Here is a 25,170-nt window from a genome sequence, read left to right as displayed (position 1 = left end):
TAGCGCGGACCAGCGGCCATTAGTTTAGCCATTCGAACATCATACTGTAGCCAAGTGATAGTACGTTGAGCAAGGTTTGACCGACGAATCGGAGCTGGATCCCAGGCAAATTGTGCGAATCGATTAATTCCTTTTGCAAAAGATTTTAATTGGGCTAAAATTAATGATCAGCTAATGGCACCATTTTTATGTTCAGCCTTCGCGTTTTACGTGCAAGATTAATCACCCTTGTTAGGATTTTACGTGCAAAAACAGTCACCCTTAAGTAGCTCCGAACTGGAGCGAGAATGGTTGTTTAAATTGTGTCGGAAATTGGTATCAGATATCGTTTGATTTTAGGTGCAAAAAACACGTTTTTCTGGGAGGTTTTTAAAGTGCCCCACTTCCATACTTTAAAGTTTGAAGATAGATAAATGGGTAAAGTTAAAACGATTTTTTTCGTCAAAACGAAATTTTTTCATCTAGTAATCTTTATCCGTTGCCGAGATATGATGGTTTAACGCTTTTCTGGGAGGTTTTTCAAGCCGGACACTTTTGTACTTTAAACTTCAAATTTTGCACGAGGTTAGATATATGGATAAAGTCGAAAAGACATTTTTATCCATTAATCTTTATCCTTTGTCAAGATAAAATGGTTTAAAGTGGAGCTAAATGTAGCACGTGAAATTTATTCTTACATGAACTGAATGTGCGAAAACGGTTTAAAGTAACTCAAATAAATAAAAAAATGCTTTCGTACAATAAAGTGAGAACTTGCTTCCAAAAAAGTGCCTCCATGCAGATTTTAGTGCAAAAAATACGTTTTTGTGAGTTTTATTACGCTCGCCACTTCAGTTTTTCAAACTTGTGCGAATCGGTTCAAATTTTGTAAGAAGGTATATAAATATGTGTCATAAATGATCGTGATTTGTTTTTGTGGAAACTTTATCTGTTACACGATATAAGTAACATGGTTCGAAAACCAATAAAAAGACCTATACCTGATCAGTCGTCGCCCTGTCATCAAAAATCTACATCGGTTGCGAAGCTATGCGGTCTAATGTTAAAATAATGATAGAATAAAAACTGGGAACCAGATTAGAGTAAAAACTGGGAACCAGATTGACAAAATACTCCTATTTTTGTACAAAAAAGGCAAATTCGTTCTGGACAGAGTCGGGGATGTAAATGAATATCTTAACATAGTCGCGTATTTGTACGAGTTAACCCTACTTCCCCAGCGCAGTGAGCTCCCTTCGACCCACCCCCTGTCACCTGTTTCCTGAGGGGTGTAAGAACACATACATGACACAAATTTATGTGCTCCTAGATAGTGGGATGCATCTACATTAGGAAGTGTCCGAAATTGGGGGTGCATCTATGGTAGGAAGTATCTCGGAGAGTGGATGCATCCACCCTGAGCTTTATTGACACGTTGTGTCCATTGCACAACATGGCAAATTGGTTCCAATGGTTAAAATGGCTCTGAGCACTATGGGGCTTAACATCTGTGGTCATCAGTCCCCTAGAACTTAGAACTACTTAAACCTAACTAACCTAAAGACATCACGCACATCCATGCCCGAGGTAGGATTCGAACCTGCGACCGTAGCGGTCACGCGGTTCCAGACTGAAGCGCCTAGAACTGCACGGCCACACTGGCCGGTTATGGCAAATACTGGATTGAATGACGTGATGGCATTTTACGTTAGACGACATGACATAATGTATCATTCTACTTTACTTGACACGATGCATTACTTTACATGACATGAATACTAATACTAACAATTAGAAAAGCGTAAACATGTCAAAATGTTTTAATCTGAATGTCTTTGAAGCTGCCAGATAAGTCGGAAAGCTAGTTCCCTTCTTTTACGTCTCTGACTCTCCTCGGGACATATTCGCCGTTTTTGTGCTACGGTAGAAGCATTTTTCATTCTGGTTACAAGAAGTTTGAAATAGTAACATTTATGCTACTAAAATAACAAAGTAATCTATACAGATAATTCTTGTTAATGAAACTAAACATAGCTATAGAACAAGGCTATCGTTAATTGTAAATTTACATAAGTGATGTGTAAAGCATTACGCGTATATAGGGATTATGACCCATTATACACTGAAAGGCCTAAGAAACTGATATAGGCATGCGTATTCAAATACAGCGATATGTAAACAGGCAGAAGACGGCGATGCGGTCAGCAACGCCTATATAAGACAACAAGAGTCTTGAGCAGCTGTTAGATCGGCTACTGCTGCTACAATGGCAGGTTATCAAGACGTGAGTTTGAACGTGGGACATCAACAAACGTCAGCGTGCGAACAATTCAACGAAACATCATAGGTATGGGCTTTCTTACCCGAAGGCCAACTCGTGTACCCTTGATGACTGCACGACACAAAGCTTTACGCCTCACCTGGGCCCGTCATCAGCGACATTGGACTGTTGATGACTGTAAACATGTTGCTTGTCGGACGAGTCTCGTTTCAAATGGTGTCGAGCCGATGGACGTATACGTGTATGGAGACAACCTCATGAATTCATGGACCCTGCATGTCAGCAGGGGACTGTTGAAGCTGGTGGAGGCTCTGTAATGGTGTGAGGTGTGTGCAGTTGGCGTGATATGGGACCCCTGATAGTCTAGATACGACTTTGACAAGTGGCACGTACGTAAGCGTCCTGTCTGATCACCTGCATCCATTCATGCCCATTGTGCATTCCGATGGACTTGGGCAATTCCAGCAGGACAATGCGACACCCCACGCGTCGAGAATAGCTGCAGAGTGGCTGCAGGACTCTAGTCTGAGTTTAAACACATCCGCTGGCCGCCACACTCCCTAGACATGATCATTACTGAGCATATCTGGGAAGCCTTGCAACGCGCTATTCAGAAGATATCTCCACTCGCTCGTACCCTTACTGATTTATGGATAGCCTTACAGGGTTCATGGTGTCAATTCCTTCCAGCACTACTTCAGACATAATCGAGTCCGTGCCACGTCTTGTTTCGGCACTTCTGCGTGTTCTCGAGGGCCCTACACGAGATTAGTCAGGTGTAACAGTTTCTTTGGCTCTTCAATATAATTGGTACTCAAGAGGCTTGCTTAGACGTAGGATATGACACGGCGATCGGTCGGTACCGTTGGGCCTTCTGTTCGAACGCAGAGTTTATGTTCGTGATCATTGTATGTTTCAGGACTGTGCTATGAAAACAATGTTTTTTTTAAAAAAAAATTGTATCTTAAACGGGGAAAGAAAGGAAAAAACAGAGAAAATGCGAGACTCTCGCCCACTACATATATCATGGAGTATAATCACTTACACTACTATCGCAATAATTGATTTTAGTGCGCGCCAGTAGCTATAGAATGAAACTGAAAGCTACTGATCGCTATATTCATGTCTACTAACGGTGAGCATCCCTACCAATGCATGATTTCCTTCTCACTGAACCTCATCGTAAATGTTAATGGATCTTACCTTTTCATAATAAAATTTTCTGGGCGTAGATCTCAATTCATGTTTGTTCATAAGTTAAATAAAGTCGTATATAACCTAAGAGCATCAATTCTTAATATATCTTAAATTTCTGAGGCCACAGAGCCAACAATTGAACTTAATTTTCGAATCTGTTCTGGATTAGAAGCTTTTACAAGGCTATGGAGCCCAGAACCATGCCCCCATGCCCTAGGTGTTTTGTAAAGTGGTAGACTGATCACAGACCACAGACTCAAAGTAATTTGAGAGTATTAACCCCACAGTATTCGTTCGTTTTTCTAGCTTTAAGTACTGAATCCACCGAACCATAATTAGTACTATATGTGGTGTCTGTTGTTTCGGAAATGTCCTAACGAGCAGACACCATTTTGATCCTGCAGGTACTGTCAATCAAGACACAAAGGAATTAAAAACGTTATCTGCTAGTGGACATTGATTCTTATCAATGGGGCAAGTTGAAAATTTGTACCAGGCATGGATTCGACCGCACGTCTCATGCTTACTAGGCAGACCTGCTGCTCATTACACCATCCAGATGTAGCCACCACAACCGCACCGACTACCATAGCGCAACTCCTGTCAGACTGAAATCCTCAACTTATACCACACACTACAGATGTAGTGCACTTGCTCGGCCGGCCGGAGTGGCCGAGCGGTTCTAGGCGCTTCAGTCTGGAACCGCGCGACCGCTACAGTCGCAGGTTCGAATCCTGCCTCGGGCATGGATGTGTGTGATGTCCTTAGGTTAGTTAGGTTTAAGTAGTTCTAAGTTCTAGGGGACTGATGACCTCAGATGTTAAGTCCCATAGTGCTCAGAGCCATTTGAACCATTTTTGCACCTGTTCATTAGTCTCATTATTCAAGGCATCTTGACAGTTCCCGTAAGAGATCGAGCTTGGTGTGCATATGCACTGAATGGGCACTACATCAGTAGTTTGCGGTACGAGGTGAGAAGTTGGGTCTGACAGGAGATGTGCTAGTTTAGCTAGTGCAGTTATGGTAATCACTGTGTCAGCGCATCTGCCTAGTAAGCAGGTGACCTGGGTTCGAATCCCATTCCAGCACAAATTTTCAGCGTGCCCCACTGATATGAATCAGTGCCCATTGGCAGCTAATGTCTTTAATTCATTTGTGTCATAATGAGTACTGATGTCACACTTTCGATTATAACTATCTTTTCTTGTATTCATTGTAGGCCACAGAGCCATCATTAGCACTACTGCTGCATGATTTGTTTGTTATCATTACACTTCATTGTGGGCACATGGTTGTCCTGTGCAATGGTTTTATGTATGAATTAAATTTCTGTATTGTATATGTAATGTTAAGTGGTACAACTGTCCAACGGCAGCTAGGTCCAACGTGAGATAAGTGAGCACATGGAGACTATAGGCAAGAACTGGGCCAGCCACAGCTGACCTGAATGAAGGTAATCCGGCTTTGAGTCAGTGGCGCAGGCTATGGAGACATCCCGTTGGGTGCCTGCTGTTCGGGGACTCGTCGTCCGCACGCCGCCTCCCGACGACCAGGAGACTGGGCAGGCGCATTATTCCATCCACGCGCCTGCTCCACCTCAGGTAGCCGGATTCCCTGCCAACTCTGTTTCTGGCCCGGAGGGATGGCTCACCCCACTTGAGGCGGTACACCACTCCGGAAAATGAATGAGGCGCCTAACTTATTTATGGCCACCGCCACTCCCTTCTTTCCAGCAAATTCGTCGCTATACAAAGGTCATCAAACTCTTGTCAGCCTGACGAGCCATCAGGCACAGGCTTATAGTCGACCTGACTTCCATAACCACCTGTGTGGAACGCTATCCAGAGAAACACTCTGTCGACATTGAAGCACTACAAGGTCACACTACACATGTCGTTATCACGTCACTTTCCATGAACATGAACTTTCCTTGTGTGACTTCGTGATGTGTAATGCCAATCAGGACATGTAAAACACTGCTGTCATTGTCGACATCATCTTTATTGTCATGTGAATGAACATGCTTAATGAAACTTGCGACACCATTTGTGAGTCATGACAACTTTTGAAATTGCTCACTGGTGGACGGGTCAGATCTGGGAATTGTTAACTCTCAACTATGCGTTGCTATATGCTGTGAGTGAGGTGGAGATGGACTAATTACTATAAGGAGTAAGCTGTGGACATAAATTGCGTATTAGTCGGCACATTAATTCTAGTCGAGTCTTGTTATTTGCAGAAGAAACAGACTGTGGGCTTGTGTTTCACAGACGGCCGGAGTGGCCAAGCGGTTCTAGGCGCTACAGTTTGGAACCGCGCGACCGCTACGGTCGCAGGTTCGAATCCTGCCTCGGGCATGGATGTGTGTGATGTCCTTAGGTCCGGTTGGGTTTAAGTAGTTCTAAGTTCTAGGGGACTGATGACCTCAGATGTTGAGTCCCATAGTGCTCAGAGCCATTTTTGTGATTCACATTGCGTGTCCGTGAGAAGATTTGGCTGGAACTATGTGCACTCGAAAATTTGTTACTTATCTCTCATTTGTCGAAGGTGTAAGCAGACCATATGATGAACAGTGGTGTACAGGAAAATAGTGATGTAATTTTTGCATTGTAATTTGTATTTTTCTGTCATGTACATTTCAGGAGGACTTTGTAAAGGACTGGCCATGCGGCCTTATAAATATGTTTAATTCAGTCCTCAAGTAAAAGTTTAGTTGCAGACCATCAGCTGTGCCACAATTACTTTTAACATCATCATCTCTATGTAGTGATACCAGTTTTCTCTATATTACCTTTGACTTTTTCGTAATGACTCATTTACTGACGTGTACATTGCATGACACCCGCAACTACCCAAGTGTTTGCTGACGACTTGTTACGGAACGTATTTGCCAATATTAATATCCATTAAGGAAATTTTAATTAGTTCTATATTTGATTTCTTGTGTGTTTATAGAATTGTACTTCTACACGATGACTCGGTAACAGAATGGTTATAATAGTTTTTACATGTACATAGTTTTGAAAATATGCTTCTGTAATTGTTATTTGATTACCTTTCTGTTAAGTGTATATTACTATGTGATTTTCGCTTAGCGTAAGTTTGTTTAAGTTTTCCTGTGTAGATAGTATTTTATGTGGTATTATGTAGTACGATATGGTTTACACTGAATGACTGAGTTAAACCTATAAAGTAAGAGATGTGAAAGAGGTCATTTATTACAAACTACATTGAGTCTGTGTGGACATTAATGACACCCCATCTCTGTGATCGTGTCTGTCAGTCTCTAATGGCACTATCGTCAAACAAGAACAACGAATAGTGAATGTGTAACATTGTAAATGCTGGTGTCCCCTTCTTATTACGTGTTTCCTGAAGTGAAGTTCCCCTTACATTAGTATGTATCACTGAGTGTGAGATGTTCTCCAGACGTTTGTGCTTGAGGTATATTAGAGTGTACGCTTGGTACTAAGTTTAATTGTCATCGATGTCATATCTCTCATCAGTTGATGAGCATAAAAAAAAAAACAAGAAAGCCAGCAAACCAGTTGAAAATGTCTTTAATGAAATCTGCTAGTAGAACTTCATTGGCATCCATTTTAATTCGCAACAAGGGTGTGTTGTAACGTGGCCATTTTCCTCTGAAACTGTCTACTAGCACATTTCGGAGGATGATATGCAAATGCCCTTGATCAATTAGTCGTTCGGTTACACTAGTCTGTAATTGCAGATCGGGATTATCGTCGGCAGTGGCTGTTTTCTTTTCACTGTTTGTTTTTCTGCTTTTCCTATGTCGGTGGTGGAGTTTTCGAAACCTGAAAGCTTACAAGTAGAATGCATGGGATAAGAGTTCTTGTAAGAGGAGTTTGCCGCTATAAAACTTTTGAGCTCTGGCCAGGGTCGTGGCCGCAAGTAGCCAGACTGGCATTCTCGTTCCCCCAGCTCGCTCTGCAGGAGGGTTACGGGACACGTGTTTTTCTATCGAAAGAAACACGGAATTCTTCACAGAAGAGATCTCAGGGCAGGTATGAACGTTCGTTACGCCTCGGCGGAGTAACGTTCACTTTAAACTTTCAGAACATAACTTCCTGATTGGGTCATACTGTCATTTTCGGGAGAGCCCCCGCTTTTTCGCTGTCTCTACGTGCACATCATCTGACAGGCCTTTTTAAGCATTTAACCATGAAATGGGAGACTTTCACTACCTTCCTCCATACGTAAGAGCCCTATTGTTTCAACACAGAGAAAAAATACGAGAGTGGGAAATCATGTTTACTTGAGTTTTACTAGTCAGCGACCACAATGTTTGCTTGTCAATGGTTATTTGCAAATATCAGTGGGCAATTATTATGTTTAAAGATAATAAATCTAATTTTATAGTGACCATTTGTTTCCGTTTATAGCTAGAAGCTCCCTGCTCCTATTAATGTCTACGTGTGTGGTGTGGTAATCATTTTTTCAAACTTAAGGAGAGGTTTACTATCTTTGCTCCCAAAAAGCATGTTTTTTGAGAATTTTTTTCTCGGGATATGTTATAGATATCAATGTCAAATTTGGTCAGAATATTTATTGATATTTCCCCTACAAACTGGAATTTTTTCGACCTGATATGTCGAAGAGCAAAGGCGGAAGTGCCGTCGGAATGAAACAAAATTTCGATGTAAACCTCCACGCACGGTATGTCACAGGTCAGCCGGCTCGTCTGAAATCAAAATTGAGTTGACGTTTGCGGAGTAAATACGATTCTTTAGGAGCTGTACCTCGCTTAAGTTATTTGGACCACAGAAAACAAAATGGCGGCCATTTGAAAAAAATAAGGTTTTTTTCATCGGTGCAGCGACTTCGTCGGCCAAGTAAAAATATTTATAGTGGACGGATCGGAATAAAAGTGGTACAACTCCTAGATAATTCAGTTAGCTTCGTCGGAAACAAGAACCATGCCAATCGGTCCAGTAGATTTGAAGTTACCATACTGCGCGATAAAAAAAAACGTCATTTCGAGAGAAACGCGTTTGAAGATTTGACTAGATCTGCTATTCCGGGTCCATAAACTAGTCCTTCTTCTTTCTCCCAGTAGGCGGTATACTCGATCTGGGCCATCCTGCGCTGCTCCAGAGCCGCTCGTACATCCGGTGACAAGCGGTTTTCGGCTGTTTGAATCCTGTGGTCGTCCGAATGCTTGGCGAACTGCGTCGAATAGAGTCCCAGGGTGTCGTCCATAGTCGCAATCTCCACAGTCTTCGCACCAGAATGCGAATGCTTGGGGGCTTAAACCTCCAAACACACGCGTTCAGACTTTCATTTGAATTTTGTGTATTTCCTCCCATGCACCGGTACAATCACTCGTCTTCCGAAAGAAAAAAACTGGTGCGTCAATGAGGCCGATGTCAGGCAGATGCATTTTTTTGTTCAAATGCGAATAATAAACATTTCCTTTCCGTATTCGGAAAAACCGTTTCAGTGGTGGATTCTAAACACTTTTACGGATCCAGAAATGCAATTTAAAAAAATTGAATTTTTGAACCAAAAGATAGTAAACCCCCCTTAATTGGGACACCTCTGTAATTAAATAAGATTATTTCCACTGTGTGATAGTACCCGTATTTTAAATCAGTTTGCATTATTATTTCGAGTGGTTACTCACTGTGTTGGTCTCGAGAATTTCGTTTCATCCTAGTGGTGTGCTCTAACCACAACTGACACCCAACATGAGGAGCCAAGGGTATAGACTATAACCCCATTTCACTCTTTTCTCAACTACTTTTTCCCTTTCACGTCCTTTGTCTCATTTAGCTGCGATCTGGTTTTTGTGAAAGTTACAAATTACCTTTGACATCCTGTATTTTGATCCCTACTATGTTGAGAATTTTCGAGAGCATTTCATTCATTATTTCCGAAAACGGTCACTAATTGTACAAATGCTATAATGTAAGTTTGCCTTCTTCAATGGGTCTTCTAAGACATGTCGTAGTGTTAGCATTACACGCTTGTGCTTACATTTCTGCAGAACCCAAACTCATATTCTCCAAGACATACCAGTCTTTCCATTCTTGTGCGAAGAATTTGTATCAGTATTTTGCAACGACGGCTTATTAAAATTATCGTCCAGTAATTCTCACTTACGTAAGCACCTACCTTCTTTATAATTTGAATTATTGTTTTCCTTGAAGTCTGCGCGTATTTCGCCTATCTCGTATATCTTGCATACCAAATGTAATATTTATTCGTGTACGACCCCGCCAAGTATCTCAACGGTTCTGAGAGAATTTCGTCTACTCCTGGTTCTTTGCCTTGATTTTGGTCTTTCTGTACACAATCCAATTCTTCTTGCAGTAGGCCTATCATATCTCTTATTTCACCTTCATCTATAAACCTGTTTCTCTTTACCCCTAAAGTTTCTTTAACTTCCCTATAAGTGACATCTGTCATGCATGCTAACCTGGTTTGCATTTCTCCTGTAGACATCCTACTTTAGTGTTGTGGAATGTATGTCCGTTTCATTTCTTAGGCGTTTGGATTCTCTGACCTGCTTCATTTGCTGAATATTTTTATTCCTTCTTTTTGTCAATTAAATTCAGTATCTCGCTGTTTTCTTTGACTTTTCGGTTATTTGATTGTCTGGCGCCTTCACTACGTAAAACGTTCACCAGGTAGTTTCCTCTTGCTTCCTAAGACGCGAGACACTGTTTTGAGCATTTTCTACAGTAATAATTCTATTGTATGTATCACAATTGCTACATAAATTAATAGATAAACTGATAAATCTTAACTTTCAAGAAGTTAAAACTAAAATCTTTGTAAAGAAAGTTAAAATCACTAAGTAATATATATCTCTTATGTCCACGAATAGGTATAAAGGAATTTCATTGTTTAGGTGGTGTTCAAAAATGGTTCAAATGGCTCTGAGCACTATGGGACTTAACATCGATGGTCATCAGTCCCCTAGAACTTAGAACTACTTAAACCTAACTAACCTAAGGACGGCACACAACACCCAGCCATCACGAGGCAGAGAAAATAACTGACCCCGCCGGGAATCGAACCCGGTAACCCGGGCGTGGGAAGCGAGAACGCTACCACACGACCACGAGATGCGGGCAGGTGGTGTTCAGGAACGAATATCGGGTATAAACGAATATCGGATTGGTGAGCGCCTTATATCTAAACCGTGTCTGGAGGAAGTTGCTTTGTACCGTAACACTGGGCGTCTTTGAGATATATACACACTTTTTTTAGTATAACCTTACACAATTATGTACTGCGGAACAGGCGTGCTGGCGCAGTGGTTAGCTGGTGGTCACATGCTGCGTCACATTAAAATGTGACGCAGCATGTGAAGGTTGCTGAGTGTGGACGGGTTACTCCTGTAACCGAAGTTGCAGATCTGAAGATGGTTCTAGAGGAACCGAAACCGGTCATGTGAATAAAAAAAATTTGCAATCAAGACGTATTATAAGTAACAGTATTCTGAATGACGCTGAGATTTATCCTGTGGCATTAGTGACCTCGAGGTCACAATATGACAATGAGAATAAACCCCTTTCACCTGTGAGTGGATTACTTTCTATCGCCACACAGTGGATATTTTCTGTACTTCGGCTAAGACGGAAGCCTCCCGAAACAACAGCCCACGACGACTGACGAATAATTCGTAGAGTCCGACTTAGAATTCGATGGTCTCTGATAGTTCATTTCTGCTGAAAATGACTGATTACGATTCACTGAGGGAGTTCTGGGAAAATTTAGCACACATTTATAGTACATGACATGCTGAAGGATTTGCAAACCCATCTGTCGAGTGTCTGAGATCCCCACGAGGTCGGATTAAAAGAAAATATAGATGCAATTCAGAGACGTGCGGCTAGGTTTCTTAGCCGTTGGTTTAATCAGTACGAGAGCGCTACGAAAATGCTCCTTAAACTATGACGGTAATCCTTTAACGGAAGAAGACAAGATTATCGTGGAACGCTGTTGAGGAAGTTTTGAGGACCAGTATTTGCAGCAGAATACAGAATTCTTCTACTGCCTCCAACGATCTGCCGAAGAACAGCAACTGCGAAATACGGAAGGTAAGGGCACGTACAGAGGCACATAGGCAAGCATGTTTTCTTTGCTCCTTCAGCGAGTGGAACAGCAAAGGCAAGGTGCGCAGTGTTAAAAAGTGCCCTTCACCATCCACTGTACAATGAATTGCGAATAACGTATTTAGAAGCTGATATATAGAGCTTCAATGAGGTTTCTATGGCATAATGGCAATGCTGTCGGTGTACTTGGGTACTTTAAACGAATTCCCTAACTTGTGGGCTTCTAAAATCATTTCTGATTGAACCTCGTATAGTTTTTTGTGTTGAGTCATTTTACATCTACATCTATATTACGAAACCACAAACCACCTTACAGTGTGTGGCGGAGGGTGCTTTGTGTACCAGTGTCACGTCCCCATTTTCCTGTTCCCGTCGCTTATGCTTCGCAGGAAGGACGATTTCTGATAAGCCTCCGTCTGGTCTCGACTCTCTCTCTGATTTTATCTTCTTGGTCTTTTCGTGAGAGGTACGTTGGAGGAAGCAATAGAATGGTCGACTCTTCTAGGAGTGTACGGTCTCCGAATTTTAACAGTTGTCCATAACCTGATTCGGATCTCCTCTCTTGCAGCGTCTGCCACTGGAGTAGTCTGAGCACCTCTAAGACGAACCTGTAACGAAACGTGCTGCCCTTCTTTGGATCTTCTCTCTTTCTGTATCAGTCTTACCTGGTGCGGATTCCAAACTCACGAGTAATAGTCATGGATTGGTCGAACGAGTGTTTTGTAAGCTACTGCCTTTGTTGATGGACAACATTTCCTGAGGAGTCTTCCAATGAACCTCAGTCTGGCATGTGCCTTACTCGCGATTAATTTTATGTTATCAATCCACTTCAAATCTCTCCGTACGCATACTCCTAGGTATTTTATGGAAGTAACTGCTTCCAGTGATTGTTCTGCAATTTTGTAATCACACAATGAAGGGTCTTTATGTATTCGCAATACGTTACATTTGTTCATGGTGAGGGTCAATTGCCACTCCCTGCATCAAACGTCGATCCTCTGCAAATCTTTCTTCCTTTCGCTAATTTTTTTTTAGCGTCGCGACTTCTTGGTGTACAACAGCAGCATGCGTAGAAAGCGTCATGGAACTTACGACGTTATATACCAGCTCATTTGTATCTACTGTGAAAAGTAATGGTCCTATAACACTTCCCAGGGGCAAGCTCGAAATTAATTTTATATATGAAGACTTCTCTCCGTTCAGAATGACATGCTGTATTCCGTTTGCTACAAACTAATCAGTCCAGTCACACAGTTGGTCTGATATCGAATGTCTGCCGGAAGTCAACGTATATGGTATGTGCCTGGGTGCCTGTAGCTATTGCTTTTTGTATCTCTTGGACAAACAGAACGAGCTCGGTTTGATACGATCGTTGTTTCCTGAACCCATGTTGGTTCCTTCAGAGGAGATTTTCGGTCTCTAGGAATGTCACAATACGCGAGCATAAAACGTGTTCTAAAATTCTACAACAGACCGACGTCAGAAGTATAGGCTTATAGTTTTGTGCGTCTTTTTGACGACAGGAATGACCTGTGCTTTTTTCCAATCATTAGAAATGCTTCGCTTCTCAAGAGACATACGCTGCACTGCTGGTAAAAGAGGGACAAGTTCTTTCGCAGACAAGTAAAACAGTTTCTGTGTCATTCCCTTGTTTATTTTGCCACTATGCGTTTTGATGGTTCACACCATCATCTTCATACGGAGAATTGTTTATTTACATGGCTGGTGTTAGTGAAGAGTACAGACGTCTTTTCACCAATTCTTCGTCGACACCAGCCACGTAAATAAGCAATTCTCCATCTGAAGATGATGGTGTGAACCATCTAAACGCCTAGTGGGAAAACAAACATTTGACTTTTATTTGTATTGATCAACAATCGCAGCCCTCATAATGCCGTCCCTTATGAACGAAATATTCATTCCTTCACATACTCTGTCTAGAACCGAACTGGTATCCCGGCAGGTCGGTGGCTTTTCCTCTGTTGAGCGATTTCAGCTGCTTTTTTATCCCTTGGTCACTTATTTCTATATCTGTGGTTTTTTTCATATACATGGTGACTTAAAGGTGTAACTACAGCAATATATTCCTCTGTGAAACAGTTTTGGAGAAAGATGTTTAGTATTTCGGCCTTTTCTCTGTCATTCTCTGTTTCAGTGCCGTTATGGTCCCAGAGTGATAATGTTTTAACATAAGAGCAGAATTTCTTAGGACAATAAGTTGTTATATGATGCATACCCTGACGCGTTTAGTGGAGTTTCAGGATAATATCGGATGTATAATACGTAAAGAAAGTGATATCTAAGTTAGTGGTTCGTCGTTAAGGAACAACGAGCGCTAATCATAAAGTCTTAATTATCATTTCGAAAGATTTAAGCCGTGGTCATGAAATCTCATGACAATTTTACCCTTTCTGTACAAATTCACCGTTCAATGCGCCAAATTTTTCCAACCATGAATGTCTACGTGGAGGTCTCGGTTGCAGCTGTGTGCATTTCGGTCGCTCGCGATACTTTCCACCTCGAAAATCACCCACCGTCATTTTGGAAATGCCTGTCACGAAATGGTTTCTTCATTCGAGAAATAAAGAAGAAAATGTATTTGAGTGCCATGTCAGGAGCATAAGGGGGAGGAAGCAAAATTTTGATAGTTCAAAAAGCTAAGTATGTGCGTATATTACGTAAGGAATGAGCTGGAGCATTGACGCGGAGCATTAATGCAGCCTTGGACAGGTTCCCGCGATGTTTCATCTAGACAGTTCTGTCGGTGTTTTTCGTCCCACTTACATTGATGGGAAAAATCGCAGCACTAAAAAATAATTGATATAGAGCAATGAAATTTGGGAAATGCATTTGTCTAGGTAAGTGTTTAACATTGCAAGATCACAGATTAATGCAAGCGCAGGATACGGCATTGAAGATGTGAAATGCTGGTATATTAATAAGCGGTGTAACCGCCAGAATATTGAATGCAAGCATGCAAACATGCAAGCATACAAGCATTGTGTTGTACAGGTGCTCGATGTCAGTTTGTGGGATGGAATTCCATGCCTGTTGCACTTGGTCGGTCAATACAAGGAAGCTTAACCAGCTGTTGTGGACGACGCTGGAGTTCTCATCCGATGATGTCCGATATGTGATCGATTGGAGACAGATCAGGTGATCGAGTACGCCAAGGCAACATGTCGATACTCTGCAGACCATATCAGGTTACAACAGCGATGTGTAGGCGAGCGTTATCCTGTTGGGTAACACCCCCTGGAATGCTGTTCATGAATGGCAGCTCAGCAGGTCGAATCACCTGATTAACACACAAATTTGAAGTCAGGGGGCGTGGGACAACCACGACAATGCTCCTGCTGTCATACGAAGTCGCAGTCCAGGCCGTAACTCCAGGAATAGGTCCAGTGTATCTTGGACACAGACAGCGTGGTTACAGGCCCTCAAATGATCGCCTTCTAAGAAAACCACCGCCATCACTGGCACCGAGGCAGAACTTGCTTTCGTCAGAAAAAAATAACAGATCTCCTCCTTACTCCCTAATGACCTCTCGCTTAACGCCACTGAAGTCACAAATGGCCGTGGTTTAGGTCAGTGAATGCACGCTATAAGGTGTCAGGATCGGCGATGTCCTTGAAGTAATCGATCTGTAACATTTCGTTGTGTCACTTTGGTGCAAACTGCTGCTCAAATAGCAGCTGCCGATGCAGTATAATGCTCCAGAGCCATACACCAAACATGTTGGTCTTCCCTCTCGGAGGTACCACGTGGCTATCTGGAGCCGGGTCTTCTTGCGACCGTACATTCTCGTGACAACCGCTTCTAGAAATCATGTGCAATGGCTACCTCCCTGCCAAGTCTTTCTACAGTTTCGTAGTATGAATATTCAGCTTCTCGTAGCTCTGTTACACTACCTCTTTCAAACTCAGTGAGTGGCTGATAGTGGCGTCTTTGTCGCCTTAAAGGCATTCTCGCCTAACATCAACCCACCACAACCTATCTCAAAGGTAACAAACGCTCGCGACGTTACAGCGTGTATTTAAAGCAAACCTGATTTGCATCCTCATACTGGCGCTTCTAACTCCGCTCTTATGCTGGCGTAAAATCTGAATAGACATCATCTTTCAGGCGTAGAAACACGCCTACCAACATTCATTTATCTCGTACAATTGCTTCTTGGTGTTGCGATTTTCTACCGTAAGTGCAGTATCTGTATGTTAATTCGACAGTAGTCTCTGTTTTGTTAACAGTCTATGTTCAATGTAAAGTTATTGCATATTGATTTACTGATTTTTTAACACAAATGTAAAATACGAGTGAATTTGTCCAAATATATGAAACTTCCTTTGTAAATATATTCCTTTCATTGTAATTGTGTTGTTGTTAATGTACTGAATGCATGTAATCGAATACTATGTCCGTTAGGTGAAAATTAATATCTTTATTTTGTAATCGAGATTATGGAGAAGGAAGGCAGTCGTATATGGAAAGATGGAATGAGATGACTGAAATTCATTTTTGGAGGATCAGTTTGTGTAATAGGGGAGGGAAAATATTCTGCAGCAATTTTTAGACTGTAACGTGCCGATAAGAATACGGCAGGAAATATTGCAATGGGATGTGATGAGGTGATGCCGTTTCGGGAAATTTGTCAGTCTAACGAATAGTGTTGTCGGAGACTGAGTAATCGCGTCGTCGTAGAATGTGTTGAGGTTACTAGTCGTCATTTAGAACAGCTGTTGTAAGGAAAGAGACAGCACATAGATATTTCTGTATTGAGACTGACATAACAGTGATTCCCAACTGTTAATAAATGCGTACAATAATACGACTGTGAGTACAACAATGTAAATAACACGCACGATACAGTGTAGCATTTAAGAAGGTGATTTGAGAATAAAAGACATGGCATTGTGAAAAGACCGAAATACCGAAAGTATGTTTACGCCAATATTACTGCAGGGGACTAATATTTTCTGCGTCAGAGAAGCATTTCTTGCTTTAAGATTAATTTCTGCGGTCTTATACTGAATCAGCCTGTTTTTCCGGGAAAAATGGTAACCACACACAGCCTAAAAGTCAGAGTAACAGAGGGTCTTACAAACCATCGATAATGGTTTAGAAACTACGAAAATGAACGTCTCTATAAAAAAAACACAGCGCTAGGATCTACGTCGTTGATGATTTTTTTTAACATCTGTTATTGGTTATCATATTTAATTTTTGCACATGTAAATGGTCTTCCTTGAAACGTGTGAAGAGGTAGCTCGATATGTAGTTCAGTAGACTTCGTAGTTAGATTAAAACAATTCGCTATTATGAAAAGTTTTTAATTTTACGGTTTCCAAAGCGTAAAAGAACTTCATACCTTGGCGTATAGCTGCTGTGATGGGTTGATCTGGTACGACGAGGCAGTCGTCCCCTTTTCTAAGAGCAACGTCATCCACAGCTATGTCTCCAAGAAATCCGTTCCCTCGGGTAGCTTCAATGATTACCTGATAGGCAATATAAAGATAATTTTAGTGCACTTGTAAATTGATCGTAAAAGATAATACATTTATTGAAAGTGAAGAAAAACCAGAGACGTGAAGTAGTCTAATATAGGCACGTAAAATGAATCTATTCATGTAAGACAATTAGCTTAAAAGAATCCATGTCATTTATAAAAACAGTTTGTGCCTAATGTCTATCATCATTAGCACCCCTATTTTGTAGGTGACAGAAAATTAGTCCTGTTACTGTTAGGATCGCATATTTGCTGGTAGTTGTTTTAAACCAAATTCACCAAAATTGAAAAGAGGACATTTGATTCGTAGGTGGACGCTGTCATTTATTAAGAAGGAAAGGGCCCGCAAAGCAGATATTGTTGTGATAGGAAACATTAAAGTCATGTACAGAAAGCCTCCTTGAAGTAACTATATGGTTTGACTTAAGATGGAACATAATTAGGCAGTTAGTAAGAACTTCTATTTATACACTAGCATGAAGAAATTTATGATAGATCCAAGTGGTATCTTTGGCTCAAAGAAATTTATTTCATTGTAAATACTTCGTCAACTTTTTCTTGTGATCTGGGACATTTCTCTGTTTTCTCAGCCTTAATTATCTAATTAGGCAGTTGAGTCTTAGTGTACCATCGATTAGTCACCAATTGATGAGAGCTTTTACCGCTTGTGTAACTGTTAAGTTATATAGGAGAAAATAAGAGCGTTATTTGTTTTGTAAAATCCAGGGAACATGATGACTCATAGAAATGCTTTCACTGTATAACAAAACTTGTAGTAAAAGTATAAGTAGCACTCACAATCAAAAACTTTTAAATATTAAGAAGGAAAAGTCGCTCTGGGACACTCATTGACGCATTTATCATTTTTGTATATGTAGATGCCGGCCACTGTGGCCGAGCAGTTCTAGGCGCTTCAGTCCGGTACCCGCTACGGTCGCAGGTTCGAATCCTGCCTTGGGCTTGTATGTGTGTGATGTCTTTAGGTTAGTTAGGTTTAAGTAGTTCTTAGTCTAGGGGACTGATGACCTCAGATGTTAAGTCCCATAGTGCTCAGAGCCATTTGAACCTTTTTTTTTATATGTAGGTACTGTGTCCAAGAACGTTAAGCAGTTCTTTTGTGCTGTTTTAGTGTTGATATAACGTCTTAAGGTAAAACACAATGGTGCTGATAAGGTGTGTGCAGAGAGAATAGTGAAAATAAAGCAGCAGAAAACGTTGGATATAGTGCTATACCGAGTACGCGGTGATAAAGAATGCAGTGTTGGATGATGAATTAAGTCGTGACTTAGCATACAGAACTTTCCAGATGCTGAAGTGCAGTGATTCAGGATACTCATAAAAATTCCTCCTCGTGAATGCACTGTAAAACAATGAGACACACAGTAACGCGATGTATAAGGGCGCCAAGAGGGCAAGCAAGGGTAGAGTGAAATCGGCTGCGTGAGTCTGGATAGCCGATTCCGTTAATTGCGAGGAACGTCGGACTGCCAATGTCACGGTGGTCCGATATTGGATCCAATCGGCACCCGCTGCTTCACTCTTCGGTCGACGAGTTCTGCCAGCACGGTGAAAGGATCGATCGCAAGAGCAGTACTTACCCCCATAGATATACACTGAAGTCGCTTGCTCGTGTCCGTCTGCATATGCAGGCTAATCTCACGAACTATTGTACTGATTGAGATCCGGTTTTAACTAATAGATACGCTGATTCACAAGGAATGTTTTTATATAATTTATAAATATTTCGTACAACTTGTCTGGATTATGATGAATTAAAATTACGTTCTGAAATCAGTGCCATTGCTATCTAGAAAACAACCACAATAACGCGAGAGAGCGGTAGTGCGTCGAAAATGCAGCCAGCGGCACGTAATTCGCATTTGGTGTCGTGATATAGTAAGTCCGCTTGGGACCTCATGCGGCTTGGGCGTTATACAGGGTGATTCAAAAAGAATACCACAACTTTAAAAATGTGTATTTAATGAAAGAAACATAATATAACCTTCTGTTATACATCATTACAAAGAGTATTTAAAAAGGTTTTTTTTCACTCAAAAACAAGTTCAGAGATGTTCAATATGGCCCCCTCCAGACACTCGAGCAATATCAACCCGATACTCCAACTCGTTCCACACTCTCTGTAGCATATCAGGCGTAACAGTTTGGATAGCTGCTGTTATTTCTCGTTTCAAATCATCAATGGTGGCTGGGAGAGGTGGCCGAAACACCATATCCTTAACATACCCCCATAAGAAAAATTCGCAGGGGGTAAGATCAGGGCTTCTTGGAGGCCAGTGATGAAGTGCTCCGTCACGGGCTGCCTGGCGGCCGATCCATCGCCTCGGGTAGTTGACGTTCAGGTTTCATAACCAACCATTTCGTAGGACTCTCCATACAGTTGATTGTGGAATTTGCAGCTCTCTGCTAGCTCTGCGAGTCGATTTTCCTGGGCTGCGAACAAATGCTTGCTGGATGCGTGCTACGTTTTCATCACTCGTTCTCGGCCGTCCAGAACTTTTCCCTTTGCACAAACACCCATTCTCCGTAAACTGTTTATACTAACGTTTAATACACCACCTATCAGGAGGTTTAACACCATACTTCGTTCGAAATGCGCGCTAAACAACTGTCGTCGATTCACTTCTGCCGTACTCAATAACACAAAAAGCTTTCTGTTGAGCGGTCACCATCTTAGCATCAACTGACGTTGACGCCTAGTCAACAGCGCCTCAAGCGAACAAATGTACAACTAAATGAAACTTTATAGCTCCTTTAATTCGCCGACAGATAGTGCTTAGCTCTGCCTTTTGTCGTTGCAGAGTTTTAAATTCCTAAAGTTGTGGTATTATTTTTGAATCACCCTGTATAGCTGTGCAACACTCTTACACGATCACTTATTCGAAACGCCGTAATTTTGTCCCATTCCGAGTCCTAAATTTTAAATTTGGTCCGAAGGTGCCCACAACCTTCTTCTATGATGGTGTAAAAGCGTGGCGCCCTGAACAGTCATCTTCGGGTACGACGACGCTTCAGACAGCAAGGTGTAGGCACTTGCGAAAATAAAGTTGGCGCTCAGAAGTTGATGTGTAAAGTGGGTTACTTATGTGATTCTTGAAGTTTTCGCAGCATGGTGAATATTCTATGAGGTTTCGGGATTGCAGCCGGCTCTGTTGACTTCTTGACACAATATTTAGGCTGGCAACCGTCCATCCATCTTCAAGTGTGTGTCCGCCACTAGAGACTGCTAGTTCACGGTGTCTGCTCTGGAGCAAAAAATTGGCGCGGAGACGCATGTGCATTGGCGGCCATCGCAGGAGCATTCCCTATCGAAATCCGCGCCCTCTGCAAATACTGTTTCATCTGTTGCGCGCAGGAGCATGCGTATAAGTGAAACTACATATCAGCCCTCTATCGGAACGCGCGCTCGCTGCGCTAGAAACAGACGTCAGATGTCGCCATAGGTGTCATTATGAATACAATCAGAAGAAATCAAAGAGACCACTGGGTCCCAGGCCTTGCCCAGTTGAAAGCCGCCTTCATGATTTGTAAGCTCTTGTGCGAGACGTATTTCCACAGATTCTTTAACGACTGATTCGTCAAAGGACGTCGCCAGGGCCAAGATTTTTGTGGCAGAATAATCTACAGTGTCCTGTGGTAACACAATGCTCCACCGGTCTTTACCCTGACCTGTGGAAAATTTCCCGCGTGTTGCTGTTCCCTAAACCCAACAAACGCTCCTCTGATACCACTCCCTATCGTCCCATCTGCCTCACCTATATGTTCAGCAAGGTCTTCGAATCCATCCTCTCCCACCGTATTCATCACCACCTTAACCAGACTCACCTCCATCTCCTCACCCAGTTTGGCTTCCGGCCCTCCTTCTTAGCTGACGACCAGCTCCTTAACCTTACCAGTCTTCATTCCCTCCAACTTAACTCCCGTCGCTCCGCTATCTTTACTTCTCTAGACCTCTAGAACGCCTTCGACCATATCTGGCATCCCAAGCTCCGCTTTAAATTTCAGACCTTCACTGTTCCCATCAATTTCGTTCATCTCGTTGCTACCTTCCTCTCCCGTCAACCCTTGTATGTAAGTATCCACAGTACCAACTCCTGTACTTTCTATCCCACTGTCGGCGTGCCTCAAGGCTCCATTCTTTCCCCTCTCCTCTATCTCCTGTATACTGCAGATACGCCCAAACTTCCCCCATCTGTTCACCCCCTCCAATTTGCTGATGACACCGCCTTCCTTACCCTTTATACTACCATTCAACAGTCCTAATGTACCCATCAAACACACCTCGACCGCCTGGTGCAACCAGTGGCTCCTTCGCATCAACCCATCCAAGACCCAGGCAATCATCATAGGTTGTACAAATCACTCCTTCCGGCTCCACGATTTTTATCTTACCTTTTATAGGCCTATCCGCCTCACTCCTACCTTGAAATACCTTGGCCTCACCCTAGACCTTCACCTCAAATGGTTCAAATGGCTCTGAGCGCTATGGGACTTAACATCTGAGGTCATCAGTCCCCTAGAACTTAGAACTACTTAAACCTAACTAACCTAAGGACATCACACACATCCATGCCCGAGGCAGGATTCGAGCCTGCGACCGTAGCGGTCGAGCGGTTCCAGACTAAAGCGCCTATAACCGCTCGGCCACACCGGTCGGCGTGTCGTGCATTGATAATAGTAATTTTTATGAGTACAATTGTTAATGGGCTGTGACATATGACAAGATGACAACTTACTATAGACATTGGTGAAATGCATGTTTGAAATACGTGAATAGATGGAAGACGTAGATTTTTGAAATAGTCCTCCGAAAATAAAATGTACTGTAAAGGAGATAGCATAAAAGACGCTAGTAAGATCAGTTATAGAGGTTCGTTCGGAGTGCTTATGTAGTAAACATGGCAATAGGTCTCGATAGGAACCAGAGATGAGTTGCTAGGACATTGAAAGGTATACATAACTCTTCGCTGTACATGTTGAATGATAGGGGAGTAGATTCTACAGAGAAATTCTCTGATTTACGTGAAAAACTGAAAGAAATTCACGTTCAATTACCGTTTGTCAGTTGTGATTTCCCATAATTCGGACAGATAGCGTGCTACACTCAATGAGATTGGTTCTGAATTAGATGGTATACGAGCTAAGAAACCTTTTCTATGAAGGACGTTTCAGCCCTTCTCTGTTGACATTGTGGGGCTGCAGCCACCTTGATCGTGATTGCTTTGGAGCTCAGTATGTCCAAAATTTTTGCTCTTGTCTACAGGTTGGAACCAGTGGGGACTTTTCACAACAATTCGACGAAATTTGAACGTGATTCAAAGTAGCAGAGGTACCTTATGCTATATCACTGCTCCTGTTTCATGCCCTCCTGTGGCGTGAACACAGGGGAGGGACGGAGGGGGATTCGATATTGACACATACAAGAATAAAACGGCAAATGTTCTATCTAAGACTCCCTTGCTCGTCACAACCATCGATGACCCACATTAATTAAGAATTTTAAAAATTTACCTTTACAGAGAAAACCTGCGAAGTAGCCTTAGGCGCCTCCAGATAGGCAACCATTTGACTCACCTCTAAGGCCAGTTGCCTGCCTGCAAGTTCCTGGGAGTATTTCACTGGTTTTTCTCTGTAAAGACACATTTTAAAATACTCAGTCAATTTAGACGGGTGCCACGATGGGTATTTCCGAACTGGTGAGGTGGGGGTGGGAGTGGGGGGGGGGATGGCGGGGAGATGGCATTTTAGAGGGACACTTCGACACGTGCGAGAATAAAATGGCAATGTCACCCTCTGTTACCACGCCACAGGAAAGCGTTAAACAGAAGCCCTGAAAAGGCTTAAGGACCCTATGCTCCTTCGGATCACGTTTAGATTTCGTCGAATCATTCAACCTATACACCAGAGCAAAAATTGCGATCGCACTGCACTCCAAATTATGGAGATCACGTTCAGTGGGGCTACAGCCATGTGTTGACCGTCGAGAAGCGGTGAGTCATCCAAGAGGTGTCAGTAGTTAATGGTTGTCAACATTGTCGTCCTTTTGCTCATGGCACTGAGAAATGACGTTTTCGACCGCGAAATATGTGGAAATCAACGTCGCAAGAAAAGGGCGGGATTCATCGACGCGCTCTGTGATATCCTTCCTCTGAGGCCTTTTGCTTTAGAGTCTGAGCTATGGTGTGTCTGAAATGTTGTCCTCGGTCACTCATAAGAAAATCGCGTCATGTCAACGCTGGACGTCGAGGTTCTGGCCTCCATCGCAGAGGCGTCAACAGAAGGGGTGATATGTGGGTAAGAGAGGCTGCAACGACCTTCCTATCGTGTGGTACGTCCACGGTGGCGTTTGGCAGAATTCTGCTGAAATTTAGTGCCAATGTCACTTCATAACCCACTTTATACGTCACATGAACTTGTGATCTCTGGCCTCTGGTGTCGACGCCTTGCTATTTGAATCGTCTCCGGTTGACGTCTCATTGGCGTCACGCTTTTGCACCATTTCGGAAGAAGGTCGTAGGCACCTTTGAGCCAAATTTCATACTCATGCGGCCGAATGGAAGACAATTTCAGGTTTCGAAAAGTTATTCTTTAATTCTGTTACGCTGCATAAATCCTTCAGCCGTACCTTTTGCAACCCGCTAATGAAACCAAAATTGTACGCGTGTTTCAGCTGCTTCCTGAAGATAAACTGTTATTTAAAAGAGGTATTAACCAAGTATGGAGAAGTGAAACAAATACGTACCGTAAAGAACGTTGATCGAGTCAACATAAATTTCACTCTGCAGCGGAGTGTGCGCTGATATGAAACTTCCTGGCAGATTAAAACTGTGTGCCAGACCGAAACTCGAACTCGGGACCTTTGCCTTTCGCGGGCAAGTGCTCTACCAACTGAGTACCCAAGCCCGACTCACGCTCCGTCCTGGAAACATTCCCAAGGCTGTGGCTAAGCCATGTCTCCGCAATATCCTTTCTTTCAGGAGTGCTAGTTCTGCAAGGTTCGCAGGAGAGCTTCTGTAAAGTCTGGAAGGTAGGAGACGAGGTACTGGCAGAAGTAAAGCTGTGAGGACGGGGCGCGAGTCGTGCTTGGGTAGCTCAGTTGGTAGAGCTCTTGCCCGCGAAAGGCAAAGGTCCCGAGTTCGAGTCTCGGTCTGGCACACAGTTTTAATCGGCCAGGAAGTTTCATAAATTGTAGTGTTTAAACGGTATTAGATCGACTGAAATGCATGTCAGGCAAAATATTCCCTCTCATCTAATTGTTCATCTACATTCATCTACATTTATACTCCGCAAGCCACCCAACGGTGTGTGGCGGAGGGCACTTTACGTGCCACTGTCATTAACTCCCTTTCCTGTTCCAGTCGCGTATGGTTCGCGGGAAGAACGACTGCCGGAAAGCCTCCGTGCGCACTCTAATCTCTCTAATTTTACATTCGTGATCTCCTCGGGAGGTATAAGTAGGGGGAAGCAATATATTCGATATCTCATCCAGAAACACACCCTCTCGAAACCTGGACAGCAAGCTACACCGCGATGCAGAGCGCCTCTCTTGCAGAGTCTGCCACTTGAGTTCGCTAAACATCTCCGTAACGCTATCACGCTTACCAAATAACCCTGTGACGAAACGCGCCGCTCTTCTTTGAATCTTCTCTATCTCCTCCGTCAACCCGATCTGGTACGGAACCCACACTGATGAGCAATACTCAAGTAGAGGTCGAACGAGTGTTTTGTAAGCCACCTCCTTTGTTAATGGACTACATTTTCTGAGGACTCTCCCAATGAATCTCAACCTGGCACCCGCCTTACCAACAATTAATTTTATATGATCATTCCACTTCAAATCCCAGATATTTTACAGAAATAACTGCTACCAGTGTTTGTTCAGCTATCATATAATCGTACAATAAAGGATCCTTCTTTCTATGTATTCGCAATACATTACATTTGTCTATGTTAAGGGTCAGTTGCCACTCCCTGCACCAAGTGCCTATCCGCTGCAGATCTTCCTGCATTTCGCTACAATTTTCTAATGGTGCAACTTCTCTGTATACTACAGCATCATCCGCGAAATGCCGCATGGAACTTCCGACACAATCTACTAGGTCATTTAT

At 42.7% G+C, this 25,170-nt stretch overlaps 1 protein-coding gene across 2 annotated transcripts in view; it reads right to left on the bottom strand.

The window, feature by feature from the left end:
• The window catches only part of LOC124555132 (MAM and LDL-receptor class A domain-containing protein 1-like), a 1,074,113-nt gene that overhangs the window by 248,370 nt on the left and 800,573 nt on the right, over nt 1-25,170 (bottom strand). For both annotated transcript variants that reach the window (XM_047128944.1, XM_047128945.1), the window contains exon 7: nt 16,907-17,033. In XM_047128944.1, the coding sequence (XP_046984900.1) occupies nt 16,907-17,033 (127 nt within the window). The remainder of the gene's footprint in view (nt 1-16,906; nt 17,034-25,170) is intronic.

Source organism: Schistocerca americana, chromosome X (genome assembly GCF_021461395.2).
Source record: "Schistocerca americana isolate TAMUIC-IGC-003095 chromosome X, iqSchAmer2.1, whole genome shotgun sequence".
In the NCBI taxonomy this organism is placed as follows: domain Eukaryota; kingdom Metazoa; phylum Arthropoda; class Insecta; order Orthoptera; family Acrididae; genus Schistocerca; species Schistocerca americana.
This window is presented reverse-complemented; position numbering and strand designations above follow the sequence as displayed.